The sequence below is a fragment of the Bos mutus genome, chromosome 23, assembly GCF_027580195.1.
Source record: "Bos mutus isolate GX-2022 chromosome 23, NWIPB_WYAK_1.1, whole genome shotgun sequence".
NCBI lineage: Eukaryota > Metazoa > Chordata > Mammalia > Artiodactyla > Bovidae > Bos > Bos mutus.
This window is the reverse complement of record NC_091639.1, coordinates 39,277,909-39,303,164: the sequence shown is the minus strand read 5'-3', so window position 1 is coordinate 39,303,164 and position 25,256 is coordinate 39,277,909. Positions and strand designations below refer to the sequence as shown.

General features: G+C 49.7%; 1 protein-coding gene across 1 annotated transcript in view; it reads left to right on the top strand.

Annotated features, from left to right (window-relative positions):
• Positions 1-6,879: 6,879 nt before the first annotated feature.
• RAB44 (RAB44, member RAS oncogene family) overlaps positions 6,880-25,256 on the top strand; it is a 29,283-nt gene continuing 10,906 nt past the window's right edge. Inside the window, exons 1-8 of the mRNA XM_070360717.1 lie at positions 6,880-7,093; positions 13,666-13,777; positions 15,487-15,661; positions 17,343-17,489; positions 18,257-18,347; positions 18,754-18,849; positions 21,109-21,296; positions 22,052-23,502. Coding sequence (XP_070216818.1) covers positions 6,887-7,093; positions 13,666-13,777; positions 15,487-15,661; positions 17,343-17,489; positions 18,257-18,347; positions 18,754-18,849; positions 21,109-21,296; positions 22,052-23,502 — 2,467 coding nt within the window. The 5' untranslated portion in view covers positions 6,880-6,886. The remainder of the gene's footprint in view (positions 7,094-13,665; positions 13,778-15,486; positions 15,662-17,342; positions 17,490-18,256; positions 18,348-18,753; positions 18,850-21,108; positions 21,297-22,051; positions 23,503-25,256) is intronic.

The following is a 25,256-nucleotide window of genomic DNA, read 5'->3' as shown; positions in this document are numbered from 1 at the left end:
TATTTAGGTGTCATTTATTTTTATTCTCTTTCTCTCTGTTTTCTTTTTGGCTGCTCCTCTTGGCTTGTGGGATCTTAGTTCCCTGACCAAGGATTGAACCTAGGCCCTTGGAAATGAGAGTGCAGAGTTCTAACCACCAGATGGCCAGAGAATTCCCTATTTTTATTCTCTTGGATATAGAACAGTCCCTCTGCCTTGTTTTTTCTTTTACAACATCAGTATTATTTGAGTCTACTAGTTGTCTACTAGAACATCCCACATTCTGAGGGACAGTGTGAATCAGAAGAGGAAACAGTGAGTAACATGAGGGCATGAGGGTCCAACACATGCCCAGAACAAGGCTGGGCAGCATGAGGGGATCCAGGGTTAAGTCTGATCTCTTCTGCCCTGGAAGTCACTGCTAAGTTATGTCACCTCCCCCAGAAAGTCTTCCCTGATAGACACTGCTGAGTGAGTTGCTCCTTTTGCAGTGCTCTCACAGCACTTGGCACACAGGTTTGCTGCCCCTTCCACACTGTGCTGTAATTAATCTTGTGTCTTCTTCTGCATGAAGCTGTGTGAGTACCTCCAAGGGAGACCAGGAGTTAGTCCACGCCTATATACGTAAAGGGCCAGGGGCTCCACTTGGGTATGTAGGTTGTGTCCTGCACAAAGGTGCCTGGGCAAACGGGGAGAGAGGGGACTGGACTCCAGCCAACAGTCCACTTGCCAACCCTTGGGCCCTGGCACTGGGCTGCATCTGCTGGGAGGAAGGAACACTTTTCCTAATTTGCCTGATGGAGCCACACACACCATGGCAGGCTCAGTTCCCACTCTGCCTGCATTCAGTTGGTGTTCAGTAAACAGTGGTCACTTAAATGCATGCTAGGTCTGGGAATGGATGTGCTTGTGATTGTTCTTTGGGGGAAGAAACTCTGATTTGTAACATTTGCTGATTCCCATGGTATAAATTGGTAGAAAAGTTATGACCAACCTAGATAGCATACTGAAAAGCAGAGACATTACTTTGCCAACAAAGGTCTGTCTAGTCAAGGCTATGGTTTTTCCAGTAGTCATGTATGGATTCGAGAGTTGGACTGAGAAGGAGGCTGAGCGCCGAAGAATTGATGCTTTTGAACTGTGGTGTTGGAGAAGACTCTTGAGAGTCCCTTGGACTGCGAGGAGATCCAACCAGTCCATTCTAGAGGAGATCAGCCCTGGGATTTCTTTGGAAGGAATGATGCTGAAGCTGAAACTCCAGTACTTTGGCCACCTCATGCAAAGAGTTGACTCATTAGAAAAGACTCTGATGCTGGGAGGGATTGGGGGCAGGAGGAAAAGGGGACAACAGAGGATGAGATGGCTGGATGGCATCACCAACTCGATGGATGTGAGTTTGAGTGAACTCCGGGAGATGGTGATGGACAGGGAGGCCTGGCTTGCTGTGATTCATGGGGTCGTAAAGAGTTGGACACGACTGAGAGACTGAACTGAACTGAACTGATGGTATAAATTGAGCCCTCCTTTTTGGTGGGTGGGGGCAAGAATACTGGAGTGGGTTGCCATTCCCTTCTCCAGGAGATCTTCCCAACCCAGGAATTGAACCCAGGTCTCCTGTGTTGTAGGCAGACGCTTTACCGTCTGAGCCACCAGGGAAGTCAATGGAATGGGTGAATTTAACTCAGATGACCATTATATCTACTACTATGGGCAGGAATCCCTTAGAAGAAATGGAATAGCCATCATGGTCAACAAAAGAGGCCAAAATGCAGTACTTGGATGCAATCTCAAAAATGACAGAATGATTGATCTCTGTTCATTTCCAAGGCAAACCATTCAATATTATGGTAATCCAAGCCTATGCTCCAACCAGTAACGCTGAAGAAGCTGAAGTTGAACGGTTCTATGAAGACCTACATGACCTTTTAGAACTAACACCCAAAAAAGACGTCCTTTTCATTATAGGGGACTGGAATGCAAAAGTAGAAAGTCAAGAAACACCTGGAGTAACAGGCAAATTTGGCCTTGGAGTACGGAATGAAGCAGGGCGAAGACTAATAGAGTTTTGCCAAGAAAATGCAAACACCCTCTTCCAACAACACAAGAGAAGACTCTACAAATGGACATCACTAGATGGTCAACACCGAAATCAAACTGTTATATTCTTTGCAGCCAAAGATGGAGAAGTTCTATACAGTCAGCAAAAACAAGACCAGGAGCTGACTGTGGCTCAGATCATGAACTCCTTAATGCCGAATTCAGACTTAAATTGAAGAAAGTGAAGAAAACCACTAGACCATTCAGGTATGACTTAAATCAAACCCCTTATGATTATACAGTGGAAGTGAGAAATAGATTTAAGGGCCTAGATCTGATAGACAGAGTGCCTGATGAACTATGGATGGAGGTTCGTGACATTGTACAGGAGACAGGGATCAAGACCATCCCCAGGGAAAAGAAATGCAAAATGGCTGTCTGGGGAGGCCTTACAAATAGCTGTGAAAAGAAGAGAGGGGAAAAGCAAAGGAGAAAAGGAAAGATATAAGCATCTGAATGCAGAGTTCCAAAGAATAGCGAGAAGAGATAAGAAAGCCTTCCTCAGCGATCAATGCAAAGAAATAGAGGAAAACAACAGAATGGGAAAGACTAGAAATCTCTTCAGGAAAATTAGAGATACCAAGGGAACATTTCATGCAAAGATGGGCTTGATAAAGGACAGAAATGGTATGGACCTAACAGAAGCAGAAGATATTAAGAAGATATTAAGATATTAAGAATCTTAATATTAAGATATTAAGAATGTGGCAAGAATACACAGGAGAACTGTACAAAGAAGAGCTTCATGACCCAGATAATCACAATGGTGTGATCACTCACCTAGAGCCAGATATCCTGGAATGTGAAGTCAAGTGGGCCTTAGAAAGCATCACTACAAACAAAGCTAGTGGAGGTGATAGAATTCCAGTTGAGCTATTTCAAATCCTGAAAGATGATGCTGTGAAAGCACTGCACTCAATATGCCAGCAAATTTGGAAAACTCAGCAGTGGCCACAGGACTGGAAAAGGTCAGTTTTCATTCCAATCCCAAAGAAAGGCAATGCCAAAGAATGCTCAAACTATCACACAGTTGCACTCATCTCACATGCTAGTAAAGTAATGCTCAAAATTCTCCAAGCCAGGCTTCAGCAATATGTGAACCGTGAACTTCCAGATGCTCAAGCTGGTTTTAGAAAAGGCAGAGGAACCAGAGATCAAATTGCCAACATCCGCTGGATCATGGAAAAAGCAAGAGAGTTCCAGAAAAACATCTATTTCTACTTTATTGACTATGCCAAAGACTTTGACTGTGTGGATCACAAGAAACTGTGGAAAATTCTGAAAGAGATGGGAATACCAGACCACCTGATCTGCATCTTGAGAAACCTGTATGCAGGTCAGGAAGCAACAGTTAGAACTGGACATGGAACAACAGACTGGTTCCAAATAGGAAAAGGAGGACGTCAAGGCTGTATATTGTCACCCTGCTTATTAACTTCTATGCAGAGTACATCATGAGAAACGCTGGGCTGGAAGAAGCACAAGCTGGAATCAAGATTGCCGGGAGAAATATCAATAACCTCAGATATGCAGATGACACCACCCTTATGGCAGAAAGTGAAGAGGAACTCAAAAGCCTCTTGATGAAAGTGAAAGTGGAGAGTGAAAAAGTTGGCTTAAAGCTCAACATTCAGAAAACGAAGATCATGACATCTGATCCCATCACTTCATGGGAAATAGATGGGGAAACAGTGTCAGACTTTATATTTTTGGGCTCCAAAATCACTACCGATGGTGATTGCAGCCATGAAATTAAAAGACGCTTTCTCCTTGGAAGGAAAGTTATGACCAACCTAGATAGCATATGGAAAAGCAGAGATATTACTTTGCCAACAAAGGTCCGTCTAAGTCAAGGCTATGGTTTTTCCAGTGGTCATGTATGGATGTGAGAATTGGAGTATAAAGAAAGCTGAGTGCCAAAGAATTGATGCTTTTGAACTGTGGTGTTGGAGAAGACTCTTGAGAGTACCTTGGACTGCAGGAGGTCCACCCAGTCCATCCTAAAGGAGATCAGTCCTGGGTGTTCATTGGAAGGACTGATGCTGAAGCTGAAACTCCAATACTTTGGCCACCTCATGCGAAGAGTTCACTCATTGGAAAAGACCCTGATGCTGGGAGGGATTGGGGGCAGGAGGATAAGGGGACGACAGAGGACGAGATGGTTGGATGGTATCACCGACTTAATGGACATGAGTTTGAGTGAACTTCGGGAGTTAGTGATGGACAGGGAGGCCTGGCGTGCTGCGATTCATGGGGTCGAAAAGAGTCGAACACGACTGAGCGACTGAACTGAACTGATGGTATAAATACTCCCACAGCAGCTGATCTCAAGCTGCTGAGTTGGGAAAAGAGACTTACAACTGGTTTTCTGCAAGCCCCTAAGAGGTGACTCCCGGAGAAGGCAATGGCACCTCACTCCAGTACTCTTGCCTGGCAAATCCCATGGACCGAGGAGCCTGGTAGGCTGCAGCCCATGGGGTCGCTAAGAGTCGGACACGACTGAGAGACTTCACTTTCAGTTTTCACTTTCCTGCATTGGAGAAGGAAATGGCAACCCACTCCAGGTAAGAGCCTGGAGAATCCCAGGGACGGGGGAGCCTGGTGGGCTGCAGTCTCTGGGGTTGCACAGAGTCCGTCACGACTGAAGCGACTTAACAGCAGCAGCAAGATGTGACTCCAGTATACCACTGCAGTTTGACATCTGTAATCGTTCTATAAAAAACAATTTGTTATTTATTTATTTTATGTTTGGTTGTGCTGAATCTTTCCTTGCTGCCTGCAGACTTTCTCTAGTTGCCGTGAGCGGGGGCTCCTCTCTAGTTTCGGTGCTCAGCCTTCTCATTGCGGCGGCTTCTCTTGCTGTGGAGCATGGGCTCTAGAGCATGTGGGCTTCAGTAGTTATGGTGCGTGGGCTCTGTTGTTCCGTGGCACGTAGGATCCTGCTGGACCAGGGTTCGAACGTTCCTCTGCATTGGCAGGTGAATTCCTATTCACTGTGCCACCAGGGAAGTCCCTTACATCTGTAATCTCAAAACTGCATCTGCAGCAGACTTTGAAGTCCCTGAGAGAGAGAGAGACAGATAGACAGAGACAGAGAGAAATGGAGAGAAACCAGGTGGACAGAAAAAAGCAGAAAGGGAACAGAAAAAGGCAATAACTGATGGGGAGCCAGTGAGAGACAGAGACCCGACTTCACTTAAAAGTTTGGGGCCTCCTCAAGAGTGAGGAATTGCTTCATTCAGCTCCTGTGCAACCTATGTAAAGGAACTTACTTAAGGGGAACCTAGACCGGTGGCCCCAGACTCCTGCCATGAGCCAGTTACCCCTCAGGCAGAGCCTCCCGACCCTTCTACTCTAATTGTCTGTGACCTTTGACTCCAACAAAGCAAGCCCAGAGTGGGTGTGGGGTTCCGCGGCCCCGGTCCCTTCACACACGCTGTTCAAGCCTTCTAAATCCTACCTGCCCTCTTTAGAGCTTTACTCAAGTTTCAGCGCCTGCACGAAGCTGCCTATGTGCACGTCAATCCCTTTCCCTCAATACAGCTTTACATGCCCATGACTTACTCCCCCTCAGGCCCCCTCCCTCCCACCAGCATAGGACCTGACTCTTCTCCTTCCAGACTCCAGCCTCCTTCTTTCCTACCTTGAGGCCTCAGCTGGACAAATCCTTATCCATCAAAATCCTTATCAACTGACTTACCTGACCTTCAGTGACAGACAAAAGCACTCCAATGAATGAATTGGACAACCGTTACTTGAGCATCTACTACGTCCTAGGGAGGGATTCCCAGGTGGCGCTAGTAGTAAAGAGCCTGCCTGCCAACGCAGGAGACCTAAGAGACCTGGGTTCGATCCTGGGTTGGGAAGATCCCCTGGAGGAGGGCACGGCCACCCACTCGGACTTGACTGAAGCGACTTAGCACTGATGAATATGCTGGGGAGCTGGAGCAGTGTGGACTGAGGCACAGGGTGACTTAACATTCACATGCGTGAGCCCAGCACATCATCAGGCCACATAAAGTATGTGCTTGAGGTATGGAGGGGGCTTTAGGGAGGATCTCAGAGGAGGTGGCCTCTAAGGTGAGGGAGGAAGAGGTATCAGCTAGGCAAGGGGGTGGGGGAATGGGGGAGGTTTGGGGCAAAGGGAGGAAGCATGGGCAAGAGTCTGGAATTCCAGGAACCGTGGGTAGTTCAGAAAGGTTGACATGGACCATGATGGGATGTGGAAGTGAGGGGGCGAAGGGTGGATACATCTTGAAAAGCCATAAGAGCCACGTGGGGAGCTACTGATTCCCTGGTGCGTATGTCAAAGGGGTGGAGAAATGTTGAGGAGGAAAAAGAGGCTGGGGGCCAGCTGAGGCTGGGAGGCGGGGGAGAGGAGGGTGGAGGAGCAGTAGGAGGGATAGCTCAGCTGCTCCTGCTCCTTCAGAGCGAGATCCTGGACCGCCCTGAGTAACCGCCCCAAGTCAAAAAGTAGAACCTAGAAAGGCTGCAGAAGACTTTCCACAGTTGAGCGGAGAATTGAAGGAGATGAGAGTGTGCGGACAGCTCCAGGAAGGGCATTCATTCCAGCCCGAGGGAGCAGAAAGGGCAAAGGCCCCGAGTGAGACGTGTTGGAGGCCACAGGTCGGGGGTGGGGATGATGAGGTCCGAGAGGCCAGCACAGATCAGATCAGGCAGAGCTCCTCCACTGGCCACGGCAGATTTTCTCCAGGGGTGATGGGGAGTCGTGGGAGAGTTCTGAGCAGGGAGTGAGCGTGTTCAGCAGCCCAGTGCCCCCTCCCCTCTCTGTCCCCAAGGCCAGAGCACCATGGAGAGTGGACTCAGAGTGACCCGGAAAGGACGGAAGCTAGGCTCCAGCCGGCGGCGGCAGATGCGAGAGCCAGCTGATGGCCAGGATGTGCCGGTGGCCCCCGAGCCAGAGTCCTGGACCTCCCAGTCAGCTGAAGAACTGCAGAGCTTCTTCCAGGACTGCGGTGCCGAGGAGAGGGGCTTTGTCACTAGAGAGGATCTGGCGGTGAGCCCAAGGCCCCATCCCATCCCCTGGATCCCTTTGCTTCTCCTTCTGAGACTCCCCTTCCCAGGAAGGCAGACCATCCCTGCTCTTTTCCCTTTCTCTCACCTCAAATTTGCTTTTAGGAAAGGCTAGGGATTTATTTATACTAAGATGGGAATGACTGATCAGGTTTTGTATTACCCTCTTCCAGAAACACTTGCATTTTAATAAAGGAAAGGTTTTAAGTCAAAGAAGGAACTTGCAGATGGTATAATTTTAAGCCCATTGAGCAGGGAAGTTTATCTTGGGGAACAGTCAGGGCCCTGGAAATAAAACCCTGTTAATGTCAGCAAACTTCAGTGAAACAGATCAGCCAATGTTGTACATGCCAATAAGGAATCTTCGGCTGTGACCTAGACTGAGATTGGCTGATTTTTTTTGTTTGTTTTTTTCTTCATTTTCTACAAAGGGTCCTATGTGAGTTGTTGGCATCTCACTGGACCTGCTGTCTCCTCCTGATTTTGTTCCATGCTCTAGACTTTGACCTTTTTCCATCAAAACTGACCCTTCCTATCTGTATTCTACCCTCAGAGCCACAAAAAAGTAGAAATGGCTGATGTTAAGTTATAATTTTCAAAATGGTAAAGAAAAAAGACTTTTGAGTAAATATAAAATCAATACTTATCAAAGATCTAGCTAATTCATCATCATTGTTATTATCAGTCAGTGAGGGACTCAGTATGATGTTATGACAGGCTCAAGGAGCATTTGAGAAGCTGCAAGTATTTATGGGAAATTTGGGCTTCCATTGTAGCTCAGTTGGTAAAGAATCTGCCTGCAATGCAGGAAATCCAGGTTTGATTTTGGGTCAGGAAGATCCCTGGAGAAGGAAATGGCAACCCACTTCAGCATTCTTGCCTGGAGAATCCCCATGGACAGACGAGCCTGGCAGGCTACAGCCCAGGGGGTCACAAGAGTTGGACACAACTTAGGGACTGAACCACCACCACCATAGGCAATTTGACAGAAGAGTGTTAGGATAAGTTTGCTGAGTTCATTTTTGAAAATGACTAATGTCCTATAGGCCACAAATCTTTGGGGTTGTCTGTACTACTAGACAAACTTATTTTCAATTCTCCTGGACAAAATCTACAAGTTAACAAGTAACTTCAATATGTCGGACTTTTCAAGGTAAATAATGAGATGAACTCAGTGCATTCCTCTTGTCTAGACAAGGCTTGGGTAGTCTTTACTCGCATATAATATTGAAAGGGTGTGCTGTGTATCTTTTCACTTTATTTCCTAGTGTCCAGTAATTTCCTGTGATCATAAATAATCTCCAAAATTTACTCTTGACATAAAAAAGGCTGATCTCATTCGGTTTGGCTTGATCACTTCTGTAGGCTCTGCAAATCTGAAATTTTGAAGTATTGAGCTATTTCAGCTTCTCTCCAGAAGTTTTCATATGGAAGCTTAAGTTGAAATTGTAAAACCTCTGAAATTGGCTTTTCTATCTAGAGTGACCTTCTGTCCCTGTTTGCCTGCACTGGAGGGTTACCTGGGATGTGGGACTTTCAGTATTAAAACTGAGAAAGTCTTGGGCAAACTTAAACCAGCTGGCTTCCCTACTTCTATGGAAACCAAGCACAAGACTCTCTCCACTAGTTTTCACCTACACATGTGAAGGACTTCTCTTCTTGAGGTTCTCAATTTTTCTAAGGTCCCTCTCCTGCCCAAAAGTAACCTTTCACATTACCCGTTTTCAGGCCAGCTTTGCAGGCATTGTGTCCAAGTGGACTTGTCACACCTGATTAAATGAGAATCACCCTTTAAATCAAAATCTGGTTAAACAGTTGATCTATCCAACTGTATCCCAGTAAAAAGGAGGACAGATTCTTACTGAACCTGTTGTAAATAACTATAGTGCCAGAGAAAGGAAGGAGATTCAGGAAAAGTATTGGTTTCTGAGTCAGGAAGGGATCAGTGAGATTCAAATACCACTTAAAATAGTAAATTTCAGTTTGAAAGTGAAGTAAAAGTGTTAGTTGCTCACTCATGTCTGACTCTTTGTGACCCCATGGACTGTAGCCCGCCAGGCTCCTCCGTCCATGGGGTTCTCCAGGCAAGAATACTCTAGTAGGTAGTCATTCCCTTCTCTAGGGGATCTTCCTGACCGAGGAATCGAACCCAGGTCTCCTGCATTGCAGGCAGATTCTTTACCATCTAAGTCACCAAGGAAGCCCAAATTTCAGTTTACAAAAGCATACTCTCCTAAACTGGGCTTCCCTGGTGGCTCAGAGGTTAAAGCGTCTGCCTGCAATGCGGGAGACCTGGGTTCGATCCCTGGGTCGGGAAGATCCCCTGGAGAAGGAAATGGCAACCCACTCCAGTATTCTTGTCTGGAGAATCCCATGGACGGAGGAGCCTGGTGGGCTACAGTCCATGGGGTTGCAAAGAGTTGGACACGACTGAGCGACTTCACTTCACTTCACTTCAAGAAGCCAGAGAGAGGACTTCCTCATAATATCCATAAAAGTAAAACAATAAAAAATAGTACTGGCTCTTCTTTGGTGGTCCAGTGGTTAAGAATCCACCTTGCAATGCAGGGGGTGCAGGTTCCATCCCTGGTTGGGGCATTAGATCCCACATGTCGAAAGGAAACTAAGCCAGAGTGCCGCAACTAATGAGCTTGTGCACCATAACTTGAGAGTCCAAGTGCCGTAACTAAGACCCAATCCAGCCAAATAAACAAAACAATAGTGATAACCATACCAACTATATTCCCAGCAAATAACCGTAACTCAATTTTCTTCAACCATCGATTTAGTTCCATGGATTAATTCTTGATCTACTGGATCTTGGGTAAGCTTCTGGACTGAAAAGAGTTCTAGCAACTGTAATCCACTGGCTCAGTCTGAAGGTTGGCTACTGTCAGCTTAGAACCCTGTACCCAAGCGAAGCAGCAATAGTTAGCAGAACCTGGTACAGTCCTTTTCCACATGGCTTTGACGCTGCACTTTGTGGAAGACACAAACTGAGCTGGTTTGTAACCAAGCCTTCAGGGTAGGTTGGAAAGGGTAGGAAAGCAGAAATGTGCTTAGTAATGAGACTCAAAGCCTGTGGCTTTTTTTTTGCATTTTTTGTTGGCGTAGAGTTGCTTTACCACGTTATATTAGTTACTGCTGTACAACTTCGTAAATCAGTCAATGTATACTTACATCCCCTCCCTCTTGAGCTTCCCTCCCACCCACCCATTCCACCCCTCTAGGTCATCACAGAGCAGCAAGTGGAGCTCCCTGTGCTATATAGCAGCTTCCCGCTACCTTTTTACAGTAGCCTAATAGTGTCAGAATGGAAGAGAGTAAAATGGTCTGTTGGGATACAGTATATAACTATTTCATGAAGTTTGATCAGTATTTCCCCTAAAGAACATAGTTTGCATAGCAAAGACATTGAGAAATCTCTAGGGCCTTTCCCTAAAGCATGCAGTTTATGAAGTATTTATACAAAGGCTTTTTACCTATGTAAACTTAGCCTAGGAAAGGCTGGATATCTCTTCTGATCTGACAGTTCTTCCCATGATGCTCTTATAATAGTGATGAGGTATTTAACAAATAAAGAGAATGATATCTTGACATTTTTATTTTTTCTTCTAAATTTAGAATCTGATGTTGGGAGGGCAAACCCAAAGAGGTATCAGAGAAGGTAGGGCACTAGATTAAGATACAATCATGGGATCCTGAGAAATAGTATTTGGTTTCCTATATAATCAGTGACAATAAAATAAAGCATTTTGAAATAAACATAGAAGAAGGCAACACTTTTGCTGTTTAGTCTCTAAGTTGTGTCTGACTCTTTGTGACTCCCTGGACTGTAGCCCGCCAGATGCCTTTGTCCATGGGATTTCCCAGCCAAGAATACTGGAGTGGGTTGCCGTATCTTGCTGCAGGGCATCTCCTACATTGGCAGGAGGATTCTTTACTGCTGGGCCACCAGGGAAGTTCAACTCTATAAGAAGGCAATACTATTGCAAGGTTATTTAGCTCTTTTATATGGACAGTGGCTTTACTTTCTGTTTTTATGAAAATGAAAACACAACTGAGCCAAAACAAAGCAGAGAAAATTGTTCTGCTGAGACACGGAAACAGTTATCTGGGCAACTTACACGGAAGACTAATAGTAACCCTCCTTTAACCCTTGCATGGAGCTCTGAGACCAGTTTATCATTTTCATAGAGATGGAGCCAAATTCTAGTTTTGCATGAATATAACATGTGGCAGTCAAAGTTTCACAAGTTTTATATCTTTAATTATAAACGCATCAAAACTGAGCCAAATTTGTCAAGATGTTAACATAAACTTTATAGCTTATTTTCAGACTCAGGTATTATAAAATCAAGACAAATAAGATTCCCTTTCAACAAACCCTCTACAATCCCCTATATCCATTCAGATTTTGCCAGATACTTTAAAACAAAACCACCTCCTTTATCTCCTGGAGCAAAAGTACATCCCATTTTCCTTGCAGACACAGTTGTTCTTCTGCTACTCCTGTTTCTAGTATCAAGTAAAACATTGTAGTGATTATAACTTTTAACAAAGTAATCAGCTTTTATTTCCCAGAAAAAATTGATGGGTAAAAAACTGAGAACTGTCTTGGACAGCATTTTAGTGAACAGCAAAGCTCACAAATACACATAACACAACTTTCTACAGTCGTGCATATGCCTTGCACAGCTTTAAAAAATTGTGACAGAATATACATAACATAATATTTGCCATAGAATGTATCCTTGTATTATATTAACATAAGTTATGGGAAACACAGACTGCTATTATTTATCTTTTGCAAACAAAAATTATTAAACCAATCTAATTGATCAAAGATTCACCTTAATTATCTGAACCCGGCTCCTTAAAAGTTTTCTGAGTTCGCTAGTTCTCATAAGAGGAACTTTTTTTTTTTTTAAGTCCAGCACATTTAAAGCCTTAGAAGTTTGGTTTCATTATTTTCTGTGACTTTGAGGGCCATTAGATTTATATAGACACTTTTTTGTCTCTACAAACCAATCCACCCAGAGCCCGTGTAAGGGATGTAGTACTCTAAATCATTAATACCCAGGTATAGAAAAATGCTCACACTCACAATGAGAGTTAAGGGCCTTTCTGAATTACAGTCTGGTTTCTTTTCTACAACTCGAACCACAGTTCAAAAGTAAACACAGAAACACAAAAACTTCAGTTCAGATTTCAAAGAGCTATTCTTCTCCCCAGTGGGCACAAAATTCTTAACCGATTTGAGGTCATTCACAGAAAAACAAACACACCACCACCAACAACAAAAGATTAGCAAACCAGATTTTCCACTGTGTCTCAACCGACAGACACTAGGTCTCCATCATGTATCCCATGGAGATCTCCACATGGTCAGTCCGTAAAACAGAATTCCCCATCATGGCTACCGCTAAAACCAAAAGCAGAAAATCTGTAAAATCAAATACATAAAAACCGGAGAAACAGAATCAGCAAGCAAAGTTCTATCACACTTGGGATTCCCTTCAAGAGCCAAGGAAAGGAGTGCCCAGGACTTCCCTGATGGTCCAGGGGTTGAGATTCCGTGCTCCCAGTGCAGGGGGCCTGGGCTCCATTCCTGGTCAGGGACTAGATCCCATATGCTACAACTAAGACCCAGCACAGCCAAACAAATAAGTTAAAAAAAAAAAAAAAAATATATATATATATATAAAGTGCCTGTGTTCCCAGAGCCCATTTAGGGCTTTTCTAGCAACACAGTTTACTGGGTTATGACAGCCGAGTCCATGGGGCATCTCCATGGAACCTCCAAAACTGCTAAAGCAGAATTTCCAAGAAGATAAAATCATGACCCTTAGACAAAAATAAAATGAATCTATACCAGAGATTTTATTTAACTCATTTATTAATGGGAGATGTTCTGAATGGTTGAAAGAGCATTTGAAAAGCGGGATAACTTAACAGAGAAATGTTACAATCAGGTTGTTGAGGTAGGTTGCTTAAAGCTGGTTAATGAACAACAGGTCATAAATCTTTGGGATTATCTTGTTCCATCAGGCAAAAGTTATTTACACCTCTCTTGAACAGAATCTACAAGTTAACGTGACTTCATTTAGTCTGGGATCTCTAATCAGTACCATGAGACAAAGTGCGTTCATAGAATCTAGAAGATGCTTGGGTGGCCTTGGCCTCTGTAGAATACCAAAAGGGTGTGCTGTCCACTTTGGGGACTTATTTTCCAGTGTTAGGTAATTTTCAAATAGTGATAAACACGTGGGAAAGATTGGCTACTGTCCTTTATTACAGTCCTAACAGGATGAGACTCAGAAGAGGTAGGTTTTGATGCTGGATGAAGGAATAGAAAAACTGAGGATGAAGTTCAAGGCTCTGCTAGAGTCCAAGAGACTCAAGGACCGGTCTTGAGGTCAGGTTGAGGGTTGGACTCCGAAAATGGGGAGAGGGGAGGTGGGGGTGGCTGAAAATAAACACCTCTCCTTTTCTGAGAGTGGCCCAGAGCCTCCCCTGGTAGGAACATCACCCAACTTACCTCTGTCCTTGCAGGCAGCCAAGTTCAGCTTCCTGAGCAGCGAGGATGAGCTGGAGATGATCTTTGACTGGGTGGATGTGGAGCGGAAGGGACGCCTCTCCCTTGAAGAGTTCAGCTCCGGGCTCAGTATGTCTGTCCTGGGAGGGCCTCCCGAGGGGTGTGCCAAGCACGAGGCGAGGCTGAGCAGACAGGAAAGGTTGCAGTGACCCATCACAGAACCTTCACGACACCCCTGAGGGCAGTTCTGGGTGTGGATGACATATGAATGACCGCAGAGATGAGAATGCTAAGCCTCTCATAGGAGGCTCTCAACTGAGTGGGAAGCCAGTTGGTTCAAGGCAGAGCTGAGACTTAAGACTCTAGCCCAGGAGACCTCACTTCCTTTCGAACAAGAGCAAATCATTGCTAGGGGTGGGCGGGGTGTCCCCTGAGCATTCCCCTCCTCCAGGGAGGTCTCCAGGATTGCTTTCAGATGCCTCCCTTGTCTTCTCCCCAGTAAAAGCTTTCCCTTGAGCAGGAGGTTAGACACCCCCTGTTCTTGAGACCACAGGCCTTGTTTCTGCCTGGAGAAGGTCACATTCTGGCTTTGGTTAAAGGAATATGAGGCTCCAGGGAGCAGCAGAGGGTGATATTTAGTGGGTGGAGGCTTCCCAGACCCTTAGCCCCCACTGGGCAGGGCAACTCCAAACTGGCTTCTTAAGACAGGCCTAGAAGGACCTAGAGACATCAAAGCTGGAAATACACAATATTCCAGCTGAGCTCGATGGGGAAGACCTTTGTTCCAGGGAATGGAAGGAGTGGTGTCCTTGTAGAGACCCTAAAAAGGATTGTCAGCCTTTAATGCAGCCAAAGCCACCCCTAGTTCTCGGGTCTGCTGAGTCTCCAAGAGTTTGGGAGACAACAGAAAGGGGAGGCCAAGAATCTGCATTTATACTTTGGGCCCTCCCAAGAGATGGTTGCTCTGGCTCTGGTGATTGAGAGGCTCGGAGCAGGGAGGGGAAATTAGGGCCTGGAATCAGGGGTGCGGCAGACGGAACACTATTGTCCCTGTGGCCCAAGGAGCCATCTTCACATCTGTGTCCAGTTGTGTCCACTATCGGGAAGACTTCCCAATGCCTACAAAACAAAATTCAACTCCCTTCCCAGGGCCTACAGGCCAGCACTGCTGAGACCCTTCCAACCTCTTAGGCTCACGCAATACCACTCACCTCCTCCAGCCTGCCAATCTAGCTCCTACCTCAGGGCCTTTGCATGCACTGTTCTTGCAACCTGGAATATGCTTCCTGAGAAAACTACATCACTTGCTCCTTCCTTTTTAGTCACATCTCAGTTCCAATGTCACTTCCTCAGAACCCTCCTGACCACCCTCTCTAAAGTAGACCCTGTCTAGTCTCTTAAAGGAAATTACCCTGTTCCTTCCTTTAGCTCTCTTGGTAATTTTATTTATTTATTAAATGTGTCCTTTTCAGTATTCATAGAATGTCGGCTCCACCAGGGCAGAGGTTTTGGCCAATTTTGACCCCAGCACATAATAGATGCTCAATGATTATCCTTTGACCCAGTGAAAAGAATGTGTGGGCCACAGTGGAGCCGCTGTATGACTTCTAGCAAGTCTCTTGGCCTCTCTGAGCCTCAGACGCTCATGTGTAAAATGGGCGCAGGGTCTACCTTGAGTAGTCCCTGGTTGACGTGAGGAGTGTATGACCCTGGCCCTGTATAAATGTGACTGACACAGATAAAACCATTTCCCCAAAGGCTGGAGCAGGGCAAGGTAGGAAGTCAAGCGATGGAGCCCAACCCCACTCTGCTCCTTTCTGTCCCTCTTTGTTCCGCAGAGAACATCTTTGGCTCCAGCTCGAGCACCCACAGGCTCCACAGAAAGAGGCCACTGCTCTCCAAGCGAGGATCTGCAGCCACCAGCTTCCCGGTGGTGGAGGAGGCCAACAGTGAGGAGAAGGAGGCGTTCTTTGCCTTCATGGAGCAACTAGGAGCCAGCAACTCATTGCCTGAGTAAGGCCAGCAGGGTTGGGGGTGCGGGGGGAGGCACCGCCTGTCAGAGGGGATGAGCACTGGCCCAGACGCAGGATCAAACGGGAGCTGCCAGGTAGTGTTGGGCGGATATCCTGCTTTGGCCACTTATTGGCTGTGCGACTGCAGGCAAGTAGCCTAACCCCTTACCTGCGTTTCCCTGGCTGCAGGGTGAGCAGAAGAATTGCTGTGGGATTAAATGAAGCCCCGCATGGAGAAAGCCTACCCACTGGGAGTCCATCCCACTCAAGCCCTCCCTCCTTGTCCTGCCCTATAAGGTCACTCTCCAGAAAGATTGGCAAGTTGAAGGATCAGCTCCCTAAAGGGACCCACAATCTTTTTTGTTTCCTTCTTTTGGCCCCTTCGTGTGGCATATGGGATCTTATCTCCCCAGTGATTGAACCTGCACCCCCTGCATTGGAAGTGCAGAGTCTTAACCATTGGACTTCCTGGGAAGTCCCAGGACCCACATTCGCAAAAATACAAACCTCCCAAGGGTGCCTTTTCCCCAAAAAGAGAGTCCCCCAGTGGAGTGATTTCAGGTATGGTGATGCTCTGAGTTGGGCAGGCTTAGAGACAGGAGGGCTTGGAGACAGTCTTGGGCTCTGGGATTTTTGGGGTTCACTCATGCTTAGAGAGTCGGAGAAGGCAATGGCAACCCACTCTAGTACTCTTGCCTGGAAAATCCCATGGACAGAGGGGCCTGGTGGGCTGCAGTCCATGGGGTCACTAGGAGTCGGACATGACTGAGCGACTTCACTTTCACTTTTCACTTTCATGCATTGGAGAAGAAAATGGCAACCCACTCCAGTGTTCTTGCCTGGAGAATCCCAGGGACGGGGGAGCCTGGTGGGCTGCTGTTTATGGGGTCTCACAGAGTCGGATACGACTGAAGCGACTTAGCAGCAGCATGCTTAGAGAAAGGGACCCTGCCTAAAAATACCCACCGCACACCCCTCCAGGTCCCACTGGCTCTGTTAGAACTAGCAAGGGAATCACCCTCACCCATCTGCCCAGGTTTTCCCAGGTCCCCCTGCCCCACAGGGCTCTGTGAGGACAAGCTCTCAGAGGGTGGGGCAGGTGCTGTGGGCAGGCAGGGTGGGACTGGGGTACAGGTTGGCAGGGGAGCTGTGGTGGCAAGTGATTTACCTACTTGGCAGCTTGGCCTGGGCTCAGCCCTCAGGCATCTGTCTTCACGACTTAATTAAATCCATGTGAAAGCAGCATTTATGGAATGCCAACTCAGTGCCAGACCCCAGGCTGGTGCTCTCCACTGGGTGCGCCTCATTCTCCAGTGGCCATGTTACAAATAAGCTCAGAGAAGTTGTGGGACTTGCTAAAGGTCACGCAGCCACAGAATGGGAGAAGAGAGAAGGCAGATGGAAGCTCTGGGCCATCAGACTCCCAGATCCCCCCGCCCCACAATGAATCATCAAATCGTAGAGAGACAACGGGATGTGGGGATTCGTGAAGGGATAAGGGCACAACTGGGAGAGGTTCCTGGAGGAGGTGGCACTTGAGCTGCACCTTGCAGAGTGTAAGGAGATTTTTGTGACCCAGCTGCCACAGTCTCTTGGCGTGTGGCCATTAGAACCTAGGAGTGGGCTTCCCTCTGCCTCCTGGTCCCACTCAAGGTTGATCTCTGGCTGTCCTCCCCTCCCAGGCAGGCGGAAATCTGGCAGCTATGGAGAAAGCTGCGGCAGGAGGAGCCCCAGCTGGCAGGCAACCTGGAGGGCTTTCTGGCCAAGATGAACAGTCGCCTACAGGAGGCACGGGCCGACAAGGAGGTTCTGGAGCTGACTCTGAGGAAGTGAGTTGGGGCCGGGTTGGCACACAGTGGATGCTCTTTACATTAGTTGAATCTTTTTTATTTTTGGCTGTGCTAATGGCAGCGTGTGGGATCTTAGTTCCCCAACCAGGGATTGAATCCGCACCCTCTGCAGTGGAAACGCAGAGTCTGAACCATTGGACCACCAGGAAAATCCCTTAGTTGAATCTTAAGTGAATTTTCTCAGCTCCAGAAGAATGGAGGCCAGGGGTTCGCAGAAGAGCCTGGGAGCTGGATGGGCAGAGCTGAGCTAGAAGAAGGGGAAACTAAGGGAATCTACTGGGAAGGACAGAGTGAAGCCTTCAGCCAAAGAGGGGATGGGCCAGTGCGTCCTGGTGCAGGGTCACTGGGGCACCTAACTCCAGGGCACCACTCACGTAGATTGCCATGCATGTGGTGATCCTGGGGTTGGCATGGGCTCAGCCCTGCCAGGGAGTCTGTGCTTGGGGGTGGGGGTGGATAGGAGGATGGTGACAGCAGGAAGTGGGGACAGAGTGACTGGGGACTGTGAGACAGGAACCGACATCCCGATGATGGTTATGGAGTTAGCAGGGTGGGCTCAGATGATCCATATCAAGGGCCTTTGTCAAGGTCAGGAGCTGTTACTGGGATGACAGTTCCCAGGGTGACAGGGGTCAACCGCTGGCAGAGTGAGCCGAGCAGTAAGGTAGGCTCTGAACGTGGGCCCAGACCACCCCTGCAAGCAGCAGGGTGGCAGGGTGCTGCCTGACCCCCTCCACCCCTTCCAGGAGGGACACTGACCACCATCGCGAGGTCCGGCAGCTCTACGAGGAGATGGAGCAGCAGATACATCGGGAGAAGCAGCAGCTGCAGGCTGAGGTGAGCCCCCCGGCCCCAGCCAGCCTCTCCCCCAGCCCTGGATCCCTCTGCTGCCCGCACAGTGAGCCCAGGTCTGGCCAGCGTGGGGCAGCGGGAGGCCGCTGCGAGCAGATCGTCTCATCCCCCCCAGCGTCGGAGAGACAGTTTGCTCAGACAGACTGGGTGGGGAGTGCTCACTGCTGCCAGCTCTCAGGGGTCCCCCGGGGCCACTCCTCCCACTCTCTGGGCCTCTGTCTCCTTGTTGCCTGGGCCAGGGAAGTTGTCCTGAAACCCCCCTCCTTGTGGACACATCCTGGACCAGGCGCCCCAGGCCTGGGTGGAGGTGGCACGCGGGGAGGGCCAACCCAGGCCAGCTGAGTACTGGGCTCGGCCACACAGGGGGAGCTAAGACCTCTCTGCTCCCCAGAGTGACTCCCGGGGCCTGGCCCTCAGCTCCCAGATGCAGGAGGTGCTGGAGGCCAAGGAGCGCGAGGTGCAGCGGCTGACCGAGGGGCAGAAGGAGGTGAGTGAGAAGGGCTCCCCTGGAGGCCCAGTTTCTGAGGATTCACAGACCCTGATACCCACCTCCGGAGGGTTCACTGGGCTGCTGGGCTCCTGCATCAGAGGTGGCTCCCCTAGGAAAACGATGTCTCTGGCCCTTTTTCTGAGACGAGGCCAGGTAAGGGCAGTGGCAGCCCTGGGACATGAATCAGAAGGTCCAGGCTCAATTTCCTGCTGTTTCAATTAAAAGCCCCACAAATCTCAGGAAAGGACTTTGCTTGTCTCGGCCTTAGTTTCTCCATCTGTAAAATGGGCATAGCCACATCTACTGCAGCTCCCCGGCTAGTTGTATCAAAAGAGGTAATAAATGGGAAAGCCCTTTGAAGCCAGAAAGCACCAGGCAAACACAAAGTCTCAACATTGGAGAGGCTTGGTGATAAGGTGGGGCTCAGCTCTCATCTCTGCTGTCAGCTGAGTGACCTTGGGCAGGATTTTAACCTCTCTGAGCCTTGGTTTCCTCATCAGAGAAATGGAGATCAGAACTTTTGCCTTAGAAGGCTGCTGTGATGATTAGATATACTGTATTCGAGGGCCTAAGATGGTGCCTGGTGTGTAATAGGTGCTTTATATTGACTTGGCCAAAAAATGTGTTTGGGTTTTTTTCTTAACATGTTATGGTAACACCCGAACAAACTTTTTAGCCAGCCCAATACATCATAGTCGCTACTATCTCTGAACCTTACCTAGCTTCCTGGTTATAATACCTGCTACCCCAACACCCCAGGTCTCATAACCTGTAATCACTTGCAGATGGCATTATGGCTAAGCCTTTGGGTCTGAGACCCAGCCCCATTGTCTCTTCCTTCCTCAACTTGCAGGCCACTGGCCTTAGTAAAATCGCCATGTGTTGTAACCAGGACAACCAGCATCCTTTCATCACTGGACTAGGTTCCCACAGCCTTCCCTCCTGGTTCTGCTACCTGGTTTCACCCTCTTGACACAGGTTGATCTCCCAGGAGACTCTGTAGTAGCTGCCCATTGGAGACTGAAAGTGAAGTGAAAGTCGTTCATTCGTGTCCGACTCTTTGTGACCCCGTGGACTATACAGTCCATGGAATTCTGCAGGCCAGAATACTGGAGTGGGTAGCCTTTCCCTTCTCCAGGGGATCTTCCCAACCCAGGGATCGAACCCCAGGTCTCCTGCATTGCAGGGTTCTTTACCAGCCGAACCACAGGGGGAAGCCCTTGTAGACTTGGAGCCCTGGAGGCTGAGGCAGGCCCCTTTTGGTGAGAGAGGAGGTTGGACTTCCCACACAGGACCGTTCTGTCCTGTCCCCTGTGGACGTGAAGCCTCTCCCCCCAAGGCCGTTCATTCCTCCATCCAACCACTGTTTATGGTGCGCCCACTATGTGCCAGGCACTGCGCTAGCTCCCAGGGAACATAACAGACACATATCTCCTGCCTGTGGGGTTATTGTCTAGTCAGGGAGATAGGTGATAAACTAAATAAGCAAGTAAAGTCTATAACATATTAGATAGTGAAAGTGCTAAGGAGAATAAAGTAAAACAGGGCAGAAGGGTAGGAGGGTTTTGAGAGGAGGGGTCAAGGAAGCCTCACTTAAGATGATGACTTTGGAGTAAAGGCCTGAAGGAGGTGAGGCGTGGGCCCTGTGGTATCTGAGGGAAGAGCAGTCCAGGCAGAAGGCACAGCGAGTGCAAAGGCCCTGAGGTGGGCGTGACGCGCTGTGCGTGTTCAAGGACCAGTAAAGGGGCCTGGGGGCTGGAACAGACTGAGGGGGCAGGGAGCAGGGTCATGAGAGAGGCAGCCAGAGATGTAATGGGGGTGGGGTGGGGGCAGACTGCAGGTCCGGGAGGCTGTCGTGGGGACCTTGCCTTCCATTCAGCATGGTCAAGCAGCTCTCCATCTCCCGGTCTTGTGACCGGCCGTTGGACCAGGAGCTCCTTAGCGACCACACGGGCTCAGAGATGAGCAGCCAGTGCAGAGCACTGAGCAAAGGAGGATGTGGCCCCTGGTGCTGCTGGCCACCTGTGCTTCTTACGCAGTTCCCCCCTCCCTTCCCCACCCCGCCAATTCCAATGTCTCTTCCGGGTGGGAGGTAATGGAGCTAATTAGGCCAATGAGGGGGTAACACCCGATCCTATGTTTTAAGCTGGGTCTCCAGGAGCCTGGAGTCTGTGCCCCACCATGGTCTTGGGAGGCTGTTTAGTCCCCCCGAAGGGCAACTGGGCTTCTCTCCCCGTCACCCGCCACCTCCTGCAGCTGGAGGCCCAGCTCCACCGTCTCAGCAGCACACACCAGGAGGCCAGCTCGGAGAACCGGCAGCTTCGGGAGGCCGAGCGGGACCTGGCTGGGCGGCTGGAAGAGGTGCGGGGGCAGCTGCAGGTGACCCGGGGGCACCTGGATGCCGCCAGGGGCCGCGTGTCCTGGCAGATGGAGGAGGAACCCAGGCAAGTAGCTGCCATCCCCGGGCTGGGCTGCAGACAGAGGGCTTCCTGCAAGAGGGGAGAAAGGGTTTGAGTTCTCAGAGACTCTGCTCAGCCTTCAGAGCTCACGGTGCAAGTGAAAAGTGAATGTTAGTTGCTCAGTCGCGTCCGACTTTCTCTGTGACCCCATGGACTACAGCCCACCAGGCGCCTCTGTCCATGGGATTCTCCGGGCAAGAATACTTGGAGTGCGTAGCCATTTCCTTCTCAATGGGATCTTCCCAACTCAGGGATTGAACCAGGGTCTCCCACATTGCAGACTATCTGAGCCACCAGGGAAGCCACACACAGACTCCCTCCTTAAACCTCACAACAACTCCACTGGGCTGGGATTGTCATGCCTGTTTCTCAGACAAGGGGGCAGAAGGGGGAAAATCACATGCCTGGACACACACGACTCACACAACTAGGATTCAAGCCCACACACACACACACACACACAGAGGCTAGCGCAGTCCTGGATCCTTGGCAGAGTGGGATGGGCTGGAATAGTAGGAAGGCTTCCTGGAGGAGGTGAGGCTCCACATGGGCCTTGAAGGATGAGCAGGATTGGATGAGGAGAGGGGTGGGGAGTGAGTGCCGGGTGAGAAGTCCTGTGGAAGGGAAGACCTAAGGGAGGGCCAGCTGTGAGGTGTGCATCTGCTGCTGAAGGATGCAGACAGGATGGGTGTGACAGCTACCTGCCCCTCCCTGACCCTAGCTTCCTGCACCCTTCCTAGTGTCCCCAGAACAGGTGAGGAGAAGGCTCCAGATGCTCAGGCAGCCTCCTCCGAGGAGGCTCCCCTGCCTGGACTGTTTGGGGACAACGATGACTGGGACCAGCTCCTCAGCGGCATCGGCAGCACCCCCCTCAGTGCCCTGCAGCTCTCCTGGAGCCCACCCCCAACCCCGAAAGCCTCCTCAGGCCCCCCAACGCCCCGAGTGGTCAGGCAGATCTCCATCTCAGAGCCACATGCTCTTCTGTTTGCTCAGGAGCCCTCTTCAGATCCAGGGGGTTCTCCAAGGAGCCCCCCTGGGGTACCTTCTGGGACCGAGGAAGAGAAAGGAGCGAATCCAGATGGGCCGGACATGAGTCCCCCAGAGCAGACTGGAGAGCCCCCCAGCCAGGAAGCTAAGGAAGAGTCAGGGCTTGGCCCCGGGGTCCACTTCCCCTGGGGTCTCCCAGGGGTCTCAGCTGGGGAGCCAGGGAGCCTGGTGGCAGCTGCACTCAAGGTGCTTGTTCCTTTGGAGGATGGGTCCCCTCCCCAGGCCTCAGCTGGGCCCAGCACACAGCTCCAGACCTCATACCCAGATGACGAGGGCCCTGGCCCTGGGCCGGTCCCACCCAAGCCTCCCCGGCAGAGAGAGGCCCTCCATCAGGACCCCCATTCTGCTGGCTCTGAGCCAAGGCTGGGGTCCTTGGGAGCTGGAGCTCTCCTGGTGGGGCTGGATGAGCCCTCCCAGGGCTTGGTGCCTGAGGGTCCGGCTCCCATGGATGGATCAGAGTGGGGCAAGTGGAGCCCAGATGCACAAGAGGGCCATTCAGGGGAGCTGCAGGAGGCTCATGGCCAGGTCCCCGGGCTGTCCACTCTCCTCCCCCAGAGCCTGGAAGAGGAGCCCAGGGCTGAGGAAAGGAAAGCAGTGGACCAGGGAGAGTGGAAGTTCAGGTCAGAGCTGACCGTCGAGGCTCGTGGCCTGAAACTCGAGCACTCAGAACTCCCCCAGCTCAATCCCCAGCCCGCGCCTCGCCCACCTGACAGAGCGCAGGCTGAGGTTGAAGCAGAAGCCCCGGCTCCCAGGAAACCATCAGAGGGCTTTCTCCCCTTTCTCCCCATGGGGGCTCAGCCTGGGGATGGAGCAGGGCCCCCAGAGCCCACACAAACCCTTCCCACCAGGGCTGAGCTGGAAGCCCAACCCAGGCCCCAGCCTACAACTGCCCACGCAGAAGGAGAACAAGCCCCCTCTAAGTCCAGGAAGCCAAGGGCAGAGAACAGGCCTGAAGATTCAAGAATGGACTCTGGAGGTCCGGGGCTGACCCCATTCCCTGGGGACCGCACGGCCAACGAACCTTTGACCGACCCTGATTACGCCTTCCATGTCATCTTCCTGGGAGACTCGAACGTGGGCAAAACCTCCTTCCTGTATCTGCTGCACCAGAACAACTTCGCCACTGGGCTGACAGCGACTGTGGGTAAGAGCCGCTTGCAGAGGATGGCAGGGGAGGGAGGGGAGAGCCGGAGGACCGGGCTGGCGAGCTGGAGCAGGCCCAGAGCAAACCATCCCCCAGCAAGCTGTAGGTTCTGCCCTCGCCACAGGCCCTGTGTTAGATGTTATTTTATACCGGCGTAACCTGGCTATTTTACTAATCATCTCTAATTATAGGTATTTTGCTTTCTCTGCATCGATCTGATGAGCTAATAACGTGCCACGTTAACAAAGCACCTACAATTTAGGTGGCAGCACTGGCCGATGGTGAAAACAAGCCGGTCTCCACCCACATGGCCCCTGGGCAGGCCACCTCAGGGACCCCGCTGCTTGAATTTGCCCAAGACCAGCCCTAGGCCAGCCAGCCAGGCTCTGGCAGGAAGCTACGTTGGGCAAGTTGAATATTTTACACAGAATGTATTTGTAGAGTAGGGTAAGTTAGGAACACCGGTGCTTGAGTTCAGAATCCAGTTCTGCCACTTACTAATGGTATGAACTTGGAGCAAATTATTCAAGCCCTCTGAGCATAAGGGGGGCAACCGTAGCGCTGACCTCTGAAAGGGGCTGTAAGAATTAGATCAGTTAATACATATCAAGGTCTTAGAATACTATCTGGCACGTATTAAGTGCTCAGTTAGTATTAGTTATTTTTATGGTTGTTATTATTATAAGTACTTTTGATAATGTCCAATCCAGTGGCTTTTGCAAGTGAAATGTCCTAAAGCCCAAAGCCTCCTCTCCCTAAGAACATTGGGATATGTGCCCCACTCGCGTAAAGCCATAGAAAAAAGCTCATGGGAATGTTCGGCTTGGGGTAAAAACGGAGGGATCTGCGTCTTTGTGTCTGTCTAGGTACGCGCTAACTGGGCACCAGTGGTAGACCAGTGGGTAAAGTTCTCAAACTTTACCTAGGAGACTCCCTCACCCCCTCACCCAGGACAGCTTCTTGAACTTTTCTCTGCCTGAGAAGCCTCACCTGGGGAGCCAGTTAAAAATGCAGTGTTGTCAGGAACAGGGGACCCATAGGAGGTCTGTTCTGATGTTGAACAGGGTCACAAGGTCTGCAAGGCCACCATCATTAATCACGCAAGCCAGGGGTCCCCAACCTCCAGGATCTAATGTCTGATGATCTAAGGTGGAGTTGATGTAATAACAGTGGACATAAAGGGTACAATAGATGCAATGCGCTTGAATCACCCCCAAACCACCACCCGCCCCCACCACCCTAGTCATGGAAACATCGTCTTCTATGAAACTGGTCATTGGTCTCAAAAAGTGTGAGGACTGCTGACCTCAGCTGCTGGTTACCGACCACCTGCAATGCACCAGGCACTTGCCTTATTCTGTGCCAGGGCCCCCTCACGCCTATGAGCCTCTCCCATTGTCATGTGGTAAGAAGTTTCCACGAAATTCAATAGAGAAAATACAGGTTGCGTAATTGTAAAAAGACAAGGCAAGCCTGCATGCACTGCTAGTCAGCCGGGAGGAGTGTGTGTGTGTGAAAGTGGCTCATTTGTGTACAACTCTTTGCAACTCCATGAACTATACAGTCCATGGAATTCTCCAAGCCAGAATATTGGAGTGGGTAGCCGTTCCCTTCTCCAGGTGATTTTCCCAACCCTGGGATCGAACCCAGGTCTCCCACATTGCAGGCCGACTCTTTACCAGCTGAGCCACCAGGGAAGCCCTGATATCCAATCTGTCCCACACTTAGCTGTGGTGATCGCCATCCATCAGGCT